This window comes from Tyto alba, unplaced genomic scaffold (assembly GCF_018691265.1).
Source record: "Tyto alba isolate M040663 unplaced genomic scaffold, T.alba_DEE_v4.0 Super-Scaffold_9, whole genome shotgun sequence".
NCBI classification, from domain to species: Eukaryota; Metazoa; Chordata; class Aves; order Strigiformes; family Tytonidae; genus Tyto; species Tyto alba.
In genome coordinates this window covers 17,929,520-17,941,598 of record NW_024881330.1, presented here as the reverse complement: position 1 = coordinate 17,941,598, position 12,079 = coordinate 17,929,520, and the positions used below count along the sequence as shown (strand labels likewise).

General features: G+C 33.1%; 1 protein-coding gene across 1 annotated transcript in view; it reads right to left on the bottom strand.

Annotated features, from left to right (window-relative positions):
- The window catches only part of CSMD3 (CUB and Sushi multiple domains 3), a 703,442-nt gene that overhangs the window by 392,672 nt on the left and 298,691 nt on the right, over positions 1 to 12,079 (bottom strand). The window contains exon 11 of the mRNA XM_042785878.1: positions 3,300 to 3,421. Within this exon, the coding sequence (XP_042641812.1) occupies positions 3,300 to 3,421 (122 nt within the window). The remainder of the gene's footprint in view (positions 1 to 3,299; positions 3,422 to 12,079) is intronic.

Here is a 12,079-nt window from a genome sequence, read left to right as displayed (position 1 = left end):
CAGTGCCCAACATTCATGTTTTGGATTAAAATATCTTTCTTAATCTAACATTACTTATTTGCATTCTTATTACTGAAATAGCTCTCTGATGTATCAGCCACTAACAGGTATTCTTGATTATGGCCTTATTTAAAAGTTCATACTTAATTTTAAATAAGTGACCTGTTCTAACTATCATTTTAATTCTTCTACTATATCCTCAATACTTTCACAGCATTTAAATACATGAGGAGACAGATAAATATGTAAGTTGCGGTCATTTAACCTTGTCTTGCTGTCACTGACAGATGCTCACCAAGCCACTCTATCACTCTCCCTCAACAGGACAGAGTGAGAAAATGGGGTGAAAAGGCTTGTGAGTTGAGATAAGGACAGGGAGGTTGTTATTGTCATAGGCAAAACAAACTTGACCTGGGGAATATTAATTTAATTTATTTCCAATTAATAATGGAGTAAGTTTGTCTGACATGGGGACAGCTCCTGATTTCTTCTCACACAGATCACCCCTGCAGCCCTATACTACCAAAACCTTACCATATAATCCAATATATAAGCACTAATCAAATCAAACTGAATCATGCGTACACTGAAATATTTCCTGAGCCAGCAGAGGTTCAAATATGAATTCTGGATAATCCTCAAATATTAAAACTGGGTGTATGATTATCTATTTTTATCAACCAGGGCATGGAAAATTTTTATGCTATGTTAATATGCTATTTGGTAGTATTTACGGTTTCAGAAAAAAAATCCAACATAAAATAACTTATAGAAAACCTTTTATTTGAACTATTACAGGCATGACCTCGGACAAAGAAGGGGGTTTATTTTGTTTTCATTAGAACTGGATTTTATACACATGGAATAATTTGACCTGTTAAGTGTTTTGAGAAAAAGGAAAACAAGCATAACAACTGCACCTCCCCAGTACAAGAGATACATGCAGCTACTTGAAGAGTCCAGTGAAGGGACTAAGATGATTAAGGGTCTGGAGCATCTTTCACATAAGGGAAGGTTGAAAGAGCTGGACTTGCTTAGTCTAGAGAAGGCTCAGTGGGATCTTAATGCATTTAAACACCTGAAGGAAAGATGTAAAGAAGATGGAACCAAATTCTTTTCAGTGGTGCTCAGTGACAGGACCAGAGATAATGGGCACAAACTAAAACACAGGAGGTTCCATCTGAACATCAGGAAACAGTTTTTCACTGTGAGGGTGACTGAACACTAGCACTGGTTGCCCAGAGAGATTGTGGAGTCACCATCTTTCAAGATATTCAAGACCGTCTTGCCAACTGCCTCTAGGTGGCCCTGCTTGAGCAGGGGAGTTCAACTGGACCATCTCCTGAGGTCTGTTCCAACCTCATTTTGTGACTCTGTGAACCACACTGACAACCAGAGACAAAGCATTTGTTCACTTCTTAACTTTCTGCACTCAGCTTTAAATTCAAAGTTCCTTAAAAGCAGAAACTGGAAACCTGTAAGTAAAATAATACTGCAGAATAATGTTTTTGAATACTCCAGTGAAAAATACTTTTGGTCAAAACAAAGTTCTGAGGTTCTGAAGAGAACACTGCACCACCATGTTGTGAATTGTCAGGGAGGGGGGAGGAAGGTAGCATTAAACCACTAACACCTCCACCCAACAGTAATCCTTAACATGCTTCATGTCATTAATATCTTAAACCTGTAATCACCTGTGATTTGCCAGCAGATACATACCAGTTTGTGAGCTCAAAGTTTTGCTTCTACCATTTGTAGAATGTAGAAAATCTTATTTGGCTGTTTTGTTATGTAGACATGCCCTTGCTGCATTTAAGAAAGGAAACTATTTTATGCAAAATATAACCAAAAAGGTCTTAAATGCATTCTGTACAATAGCTCAGTGGTGGTTTTCAAGCCATCTATAGCACTTGTTCAAATTGTAACAGCTGCATTTAATTTCCTCAAACAATACAATATTAAATTCCATCTACTGCCACATTTGACAGAAGTTTTTTTTAAAAATTCTAGATGTGCACAGATTTCATCTTGTTCACTAACAATTTTTGATTAAAGAAATAAAAATATAAAGCTTCTTTAGGCTAGAGTAATTGTTCTTACCTATTACTTTCGAACATTTTGCCCATCTGTGGGACAGAGACTTCATCATCTTTCAAGTACTGTTGACACATATTTAATGATCGATAAATTGGATAAATTGGATTAAGAGTCCTTGGAACAAGGATAAACCGAACAACCCTTCTTCCCTCCCCAAAAGCATCTACTGTCTTCATTATGAATATTCTAATCAATTGATTAAATATCCTTTTTTCTTCTTCCAAAGTGGAACTTAATCATGGCTTCCACATAGGACTTTGTAAGATTAGATGCAGAAATGCTTCTGAAATGTAATCAGGTTTTCACTGAGTCCTCTGATAGGCTCGGATGTAAAGGGGTAGGCTTTCTAGTCTTCTCTGATCAATTGATGGAGTCTGATGCAAATGGCAATATAAGACAGAAATTAGGAGGTAGAATATACCCCTGTACCAGCAAACACAGATGTTGTTAGTCCTTTATAAAATATTCCTGAGCTATACAGTTAATTTTTGCTTTATTACATCTAAACAAGTCTATTACACTCAGTTCAAATAAAATGATACACCTGGAAATAGAATATGACCATTGCTGCCAGGTGTCTAGCTCTTGGATATAAAGACCACTGATGCCATAACTTAGCTTTACTGCTCTACTTTGACTCATCTGGCATTATCAGAACTCCTAGTACTTTTGTTTTAAAGTGTAGGTATAAAGTATATAGGATTTTAATACAGTGGTTCAGACAGTGAAATAAATTACACGAGTTTAGAAGAGTTCTTCATGAAGTGAAAGTGAATTCATGAACTTCAGTGATTCCTCACATAGTCCAAGACCAAACATGACATAAACAACCTTATACACAAAACAGCTCTACTGATTATAACACAATATTTGTGGACCCATGACATTGCTTCATACCATTGTGAAGTTGCTTCTGGGAGTTCATTTAGATAATCACATAAAAACATTGTAGCATCTACTTGGCATACAAAACCCAAAACAATCTTAGGGGAAACAACAGGTTTTAACATCTGTCCATACCCATCTATTATCAGCCAATTCTTAGAAATGTCTGAAATGCACCAAATAGAGAAGCTGGACTGTAGAGAAAAATCATATTAGTGAAAAATGTCATTGTCTACATGTGCTTTTGTTGTGTTTGTTTGGTTTTTTTTGTTTTGTTTTTTTTTTTTTTTTAAGCTAAGCCAGAATTTTAAACTTACCTTATTAGTATTGATAGCTGTGATGACCCACACACATTGAGCATTGCTGTCATACTGGAATGGAAAATTGGGTGATGTGAAAGTGCCTCCAGGTCCCTGAAGATTGGATCCACAAGTCTTGACTGCAAAAAGAAAGTTCACCTTTTAATTCACATATAAAACACATGTAGCAGATTAATAAACTAAGCTGTAACTGATACTAATGAAGGTGTGATTGACAAAAATAGAACCACCTCATGCAAGATAATATAATATTCATGTTTATCTATTCTAAGTAAAATAGACTTCCTCTTGTGTCCAAGCTTACAATCTTAATAGATAGATAGATAGACAGATTAGATAGATAGATAGATAGATAGATAGACAGATAGATAGATAAGTAAATAAATAAATAAATAAATAAATAGTGTATTTGGAGCAAAAAGAATAACTACAGTAAGAGAAAATGTTCTATTTTTAAATCACTTCAAGAAGTAACATGTGATTAACTTCAAAAATGTCTTCATAGACAAGAGTTTATATAGTAGAACACAAAGATCATTTTGATCACTGTGCATTTTTTTTTGCATATGTATTTGCGTATGGCATATCAGCATTTTTTCTGTTGTAACCACTGTCCAACTTATTGAACCAATGGCTGAAACATTAAAAACTTCAAAGGAAACTTGTAGAAGTTAGACTTACACAAAATAGTGTTATCTATTTTTAAAGAGTACACAAGGCATTTATTTCCAAGCCAAAGTCTGTATGGTTATTTACAGTAGCATATCTTAAAAACAGTTATCTTTACTTACTGTAGGTTGCATCTTACATCACAAATAACACAGAGGCCATAAACTGTATCATTTCTGCTCATGAATGACATTTTTAAGGCACTAAATTTGTAGTCTGCTGAAGTCAATAGAAGTTTTATTGTTAGTTCCTTGATAATCAGATCTCTGCTGAATGCACTATTTGTTTACATTTCCTGTATGAAGTTGTAGAACTGACAAGAAATCTCAGCTAAATATGAGCTCATCCTTTTTCTCCAGTGGTTATTATGACATCACAAAAAAAACCCTGCAGAAGCTAACCATCCTGTTTAATTGAATAAAAAAATATCACACTAAAATATATGAAATTACCATACAGTCATATTACACTTTCACAGACTGTGTTTATTTGATCAGTACTGAACACAGGCAGATTCAGCTGCTGATGGATGAAGACTTGTTCCTTCCTTCCCATTAGACTCTAGAAAGAATGTCACTATTTCCAACCCAACCCGAACCACTTCTCTCTCTCAGAGAAGCAGTACTCTGGTAAAGAATCTGCTCAAAGCCACACCAGAAGCCTAAAATCAAGGAGAGAGGAGGGAGATGAGAGTAAGGCTCCTCATTTATGATCAGTAGCTGAAGCCATTGAGGTCATGAGTGAGACTAATGCCAAGCACAGCTTTTCATCTTTGTTTTTAATATGAAAATGTATGACTTGCAGCTCATGTGTGTGTGGGGAGAAAGTCAGGAGGAGAAAAGCCGTGAGTGCTATAGACACAGACTATGGCCCCATCTGAACATGTGAGTCCATCCTATTGACAGAGTTGGGACATAAAGCAGATCTCCTTTACATGTATGCTGTGGTAGAGTTACGAGTTGTCTTTGATGCCTTTTCTCAAGGTAGCCACATAATGGAGATCTTGAAGGAAAGCTATGTCATTCTGTAGGGGAACGGTCCTCATGAAAGTTGTCTTTGACACCTAATTTCTATTATTCATACTAATTTTAAGTATTCATGAGAGGCATTTGCTTTCAGTATTATAGTCTGAAATGCAGAAGGAAAAAAAAAAAAAAAAAAAAAAACAAAAAAACACCAAAAAACCCCAATCACAAATGAATCAAATCACTTGGTTTTTAAAAGTCTGATTAAGGAGGAAAAAATAAGGGATAATATATAGGAATCTTCATTCATCTGAAAATAGAAACATAAGATGTTAAAAATATGAAGCTATTAGTTATACTTTAGGAAGTTTAGGAAGGCTTCTGATACAGCAACATAACATACTGAAAAGTTATGGGTTAATATTGAATTTATTTGGAGTTAAAGGGGGGGAAATGTACACCTTTAGGGTTTTAATCTCTATATATGATTGATCTTACTGCGTTTGTCAAGTGAGTGATGAACAAAACACACCTGTGCTTTTTGGTGAATATCAGAGAACAACAATAACTGTAGTGAAAGCAATGTTCTGCTATAATATGACAGTATAATATTCTAATATGCAAATATTTTATGCTCAATTCTATAATCCACAGTTTGCCAATAAAACACAATCAAAAAAATTCTTATGTGATTTCTTTAACCAGTAATTTTTATTTGCCTCTGAAACTCAATACTGTATTTTCTCTTTCAATATCCCCATTTTTGCTTTTGTCCCATTATCTGTATTCTTTATCTCAATAAATATCACAGTTTCCCCGTCTCTGCCTCTGATTTTGTGTCAATCACATGAAGATCTGTTCTCGGTTGCTGCAAACTTTAAAGTGCTGCAGGGTACTGGCAGTGTAGTATGTACTTATAAAATTAAGATGAAAATTTGTTTAGCTTTTATTGATTATTGGATAAATCTCTCAGAGACACAACAAGTGGTCTACATAAACTGTTTCATTTATGGAAAATGATAAATACTTCCTATATCCTTTGTTTTGAAACGTTCTTTGACAAACTTTTTGAATTCAAGCAGTTGCTCAGAAGACAGTTCACCTGAGAGTGCACTGCCTCACATGGCCCTGTGCTGATTCTTACAATGCTGTAAAGAGAAAGTAAAGATGAAAAAAATAAACTGTTTCCACTGGATTTTGGAAGTACTGCATCATACACTTGATTTACACAGTTCTTCACATGAGTAAGTGTATTCAACATGACAAGAGTTTACAGATAAACTGAAAGTTGCAAGATTATAAAAAATATATGTAGTGGTAAATTGACATCACATAGCACCTTTTCCTGGACTTCTTGAATCTGTCCCTACTTATTTAAGATTTGAGAATCCTGTCATCCAATCCTGATAATGGTTAATTGTCACCTGCATGGGTGACTGGCTACTTCTTTCCAAAATAGAACTAAGAACAGAATTTCCACAGGCATTCAGATCATTCAGATTCACTCACCATGGATAGATCCTTCTGACATAAGAAACCTTTTTGAAGACCGACATATTTGGTGCCTTTGTCTGTAAAAATTCATTGGCTACTACTTCAAGTCAAGATTGTGGCAATACAAGCTATCTTCAAATCATTAGTTGAAATCTGAGATGTTGTGTTTTAAAGAAACTGAAATATTAAAGTTGTGAATATCAGGAAATTAATCATTATTATAATTAAGAAACAGATCAGTTGCTTTCCAGCTTACTCTTGTGTCTTCAGGGGTTCCTGTCCTGGCTTTGTTTTATTATTCAGCAAGTATTTGCTTTCTTTTTTGGAACTGATCTGAAAGCATGAATTAGATTACTATTCCTATCCAGATAATTCATGTGTTTGAATATTAGTTTTGGTTGTGCATGTGAGTATTTTATACAGTATTTGGCAATACATAAACATAGAGACACTGATGTCTAATATTTTCAAAACCAAACATATTTACACTAACAATTTATGGTCACAGATTCATATTGAATCCACTCAATTACTTCAGTTACACAATGACAGTAGTGACAGTCTAGTAAAACACAAACATGAGACCTACAAAATCTGACCCTTAATATTCTTCATAAAATAGGGATTAATACACCTCTTAAAGCAAATTGCAACACACTAATATGTATGATCTACCATTTAGAGTTAATAAGGCTTTTATATTTCTAAGTCACTACATTTTTTGATGAGAATTAAATTTTCTTTATGAATCAGGTATGATGTCAGTCACATTGTCAACACAGAAATAAGATAATTAATTCATTTTACATGTAACAGACAAAAACAATTCATAAGACCTCATTGTCCTCTAAGTATGGAATCAGCTCTTGGTGGGAGACAGGAATCAGTAAATTGGTGGAAAGTTTTTTTCCATTTCAATACTCCAGTCTGCTCTTCAAAAGTTATTATGAGCTTTGTTATTAACAGAGATTCACATTAATTTTATATTTGAGATTACTGTGAAGAAAGAAAAAACCCATGATCAGTATGTCAAATAATTTAGGTAAGTAAAGATGATAAATACAGAGATTCAATTATTGCACAAAAATATGTAGGATAACAATTCTGTAGGTGTAACTGGTGAGTATTGGAAAATTAATATGATCAAAGGTGGAAAAGGAGAAATACTCCTTATAGAGTACAATTTCTTTTCTGGCCTATGTAATATATTTTGAATAGCTGAAATTTAACCTCTCTATATATATTTAATTTATTTAAAATAAATTGAGCACCATGGTAGTTAATGGAGCTTTACATATACATAGGAGACAAAAATCTGATGCATTAGTTTAAAAACAAATATAATTCTTTAAATTAAAAAGCCTCTGATGTCAGTAAAGGTTTTTCCTTTGTAAAATATATATCCTTGCCTTGCACACTTAAATGTCTGGCTTCCTGAGGCATTTATTTCTCTGTTTCCCTTGTAATCACAAAACACTTTCTGAAAGATAAAACTTATTCTACCAATGCATACGTGTGCTTTCTGCCAGGTAAAATGTGAAAACCATAAAGTTAATGCAAGCCTATATTAAGAAATCAATAACAATTATGCATATAGAAGTGTCATATAAACTGTAAAGAAGAATAAAATTTAACAAAAATACTACCTATTTACCAATTTGAACAGGTCATCACTGCCTGTCTAGGCAATTTATATTACAAGGATGGAATGTTTATTGAAATTATATCAGATATCAGATATTGCATGTGTGATATTTTCACAAAACATCACATTGTAATGTAGGTCAAAGATAAGGAGAAATAGAAGGAAAAAGCAGCAAATCAACAGATTTAATAAGGTTAAAAAAATAGACCAGATTTTGAACAAGCTTCCCATATTTTTCTTTAATGAAAAAAAAAAAGCAAACATTTTTATTAACATAAATTGGGTTAGAAATTTGAGATACCACTTCACAGTTTGTACTTTGCATCAAACTTTTAGAAAAATAATTATGTCAATCAAATATAATTTTGCAAAGCAGGAGGAAATTTTGGGGGGAGAAGAAAAGATCTAGTTAACAGTTTTATACCCTGCCCAAGAAATTCCAAGTAAACTTATACAAATTTCCTAGTTCTGTGTAAAGATAAGTGCAGCAGAATCTTTCAGCTTTATTGAGGAGAAACATTACTGTCAGTGCTAGTACAGACAAGGACAACTTCAAACTTTCTCATGGAATCTCACCTGGAAGGACTATAATTCCTTAAACTACAGTACTCTTTTAAAAATGTTCTGCATTTCTGCTTAGAAAAATTCTACCAATGTTACCAGAGTGTATGTCATTCTCTCTATACAAGGATACAATTCCTTAGATGTCCTCCTTTATGTGTAAAAACAAGGCAGTGTTCGTTACTTTAACTAGGAAGGTGAGCAGTCAGACAGCTGTACACTTCATATATTTTTCCAAGGCAAGGGATACTCCTGTCATTGTGGTATCATGTCCGTACAGAATTTTGGAGAAACATTTTTCTCTCAGATCTTTTATTTTCTCCATATTGTCAGCTATCCAGCCTTCAGATGCTCCAAGTTATTTGTTCTCCTTTTCACTAATTTCTCTAGACAATACTCTAATTCACAAGTATTTTTTTCTTAAGATAATAGTTTCGATTATTGGTTTGCAAAATTTCTTTTGGTACTCATAAGTCTTCAGGTCTTTTGGACATGAGATCATGTATTTATATATATACTTTGCTACATCTATCTAAAAAAACCCCAATAAAATACCAATATTTGTATATCTTAATTAATACAGAAATTGTCACAGTATGTTGGGTTTAAATCTTATTTACAAAGACTGGTATACACTTACTTATAAGCCTGTATTTTGTTCCGTAAGTTTTTTAGCATCTCTTTAGGTGATACTCTGAAAACTAGAATAATTTAATAAGCAGTACTGAAATAAGTAATGATAAGATCTGGATCTTCACAGGAGAATATACATACAGGTAAAAATTAACATACATTACTAGGCATATAAAGGTAGACAACCATTTGAAAACAGGATTTTATTACATTTACAAGCCCAAATGTGCAATGAGAAGCATATTATATTGCCCTTAACAGGAACTACAATTAATGCATATTCTAGATATTATTAACTTACAATATGTCACAAAACTGTAGCATGTTTGAGTAAAAATATTTTCATCTACCAAGACTTCCATTTAAAGATTTAAAAATAATTTATAAAGACTAATTATTTTAATTTCATAATACCTCCGGCAGGTGGAAATGCATGTAACTTCTGTAGAAAAAATATCCCCACTTACAAAAATTATTGACTGTTTTCAGATAATCTAAATTTTGGTTGAGTTCCTTAATCCTTGCTTACTCTCTCTGAACCCCTCAATAAGCCCAGCAGTAGATGATAGAAAACACCAAGACAGGTGCACTTTAAGACATCCGATAATGGCCCCAGGTCACACAAGAATTTAATGACAAGCCCAGAATTCTTCATTCCAGGCTTTTGCTTTAATTATTAGGACACTCACCTTTTGGCACTGCTTGGGGATACCACATTTCCAGGAGGATCTCTGTTTAAAGGATATCTGTGTCTCTAATTAAATAATCTCTAGAGTTATGGAAATTATACATTAAATATCAAGTACCTATCCTATCCCTTATCCAAATCCAGATTTTTTTTTTTTTAACACTATAAAACTTCTATTTTGCCTAGACTACTTTAAGTCTTTAAAGTTAATTATTTTATCTTTCCTTAAGGGAGAAAGTATCCTCCTGCCCACATACACAGACATAACTTTGCCATTCCCAGGCACATCATATAATGGGATGTAGTTCCTAGAATATCTTGTTAAAATACTTTGAAGAACATCAACAAACTATCAATGACCAACAGGGAAAACAAACTACTAGCATTTACCACACCAAATATTAAATTTTTATTTTAATTATTTTTGCTGTATTTTACAGTGGTGAGAGCATCTTGTGTGAAACAAATCTACCAGCAGAGTAGAACCCATTAATCTCTCTTTATGGGAAATCCAGACTCATTATTCTGTATTTTTAAGTCCTATCATGTTCGTTATTTCCTGTGGCGATATTTTTTTTTTTAATTATATTTTTTTTCTAAATAAATTTCCAGTTACAAAGCAGTTATCTCACTTGCATGTGGCACCATATGCATACATGTGGAATGACAAACCTGTTTAAAACAGTCATATGTCCACCTCAGAACCAGAAATACTTTCTAACTTAGTATAACCTTGTTCCAGTCTGGCTGCAGAAGTCATTAAATTTAATTGGACATATTTCTAAAGTTTTACAACCACAAATGTATAGGAGACATAATCTCAGCAACTCAGGTTTTTACTTTGACACCTATGTCCTTACAGAAGTACTACAGAACCATTTAAATTACATTTTACACATTCTCACTTAAAATATATTCTTCAAGTGATGGTACAATACCAGTATGAATCAGTCTTTTAATTTAGGACATCATTTATGTTTCATGTCTCTGAGGTGTTACTTAAAAATCTGTTTGCTCAATATTAGCCCGAGATACAGCATTTATGTCAATATGTAGGAAGTAGCACATACAGATATTTTACATATAGATTGCTCAAGTCTTGTATAATTTAGTCAATTAAAATGTACAAACGATAAAGTATCAGTAATGAGATTTTGGTGGACACTGCTTTAAAGTAATCTCAAAATACGGAGGTTTTGAGTCTTCCCAATTTTTTCTTGTAACTATTGCATCTATTCACAATTACTTATCATTCCAATTAAAAAAGAGAATATTTTTCATGTTGCACACCACTAATTAATATACTGGATGATATTTAAGCTACGTGAGTGTAGACCTGCAGTATGATGTAGATTTCTTTACCTTCAGAAATCTGCAGTGCATACAGTAGGAACGTTCAAGGACAATAGTCCCATCCATGTTTAAAAGCTTGAAGATAGTAATTTTTGCTGAGTTAATTTTGAATAAAACTACCTTCTTATGCTTGAAGAGTTCAATTTCTATGCCAGTATAAGCAGTAGTATGTTTAGCTTGCTACAGGTATTTCAGTTATGTTAGTTCCACATTAATAATTCTTTCACCACATAGTATGCACTGTAGTTTCAATTATCAACATGACCCTAAACAAACTTAAAATCATAAATAATTGGGAAGTACAGGTTTTTATCATTTAAGATTTAAGAATATTATTCACTCCTTGTTTAGGAAAAATACAACTCTTCCATACTTCTGTATTGCAGTAGAGCTTATTTAATTTTAATTTTGCTTCTGAAAGAGAATGTAAAACAGCATATCCTAATGTTTATTTCATGTGAACTATATCTATGACTTTAACATGCAAGTAGAAGAAACGGTAAAGAAAAAAGAAAAAATGCTTAAAGGATGACAACATTTTACTTGGGAAGAGGCCAAAATTGTGTAAGCAACTTGTCAAGGCCAATAATATGAAAATCAAAAGTGTTGAAAACTTAGAATAGAATTATTTAATCTGTAGCCATTGCCAACAAATAGAAAACTGTCTTGGCACTTGATCAGACTTGGAGGGAAATGGTAAAGCCTTGCTTTTCTAACTAGGGAAAAAATCTCTTTTTTTTTTTTTTTTCTGTGGATCTTTACTGAGGAT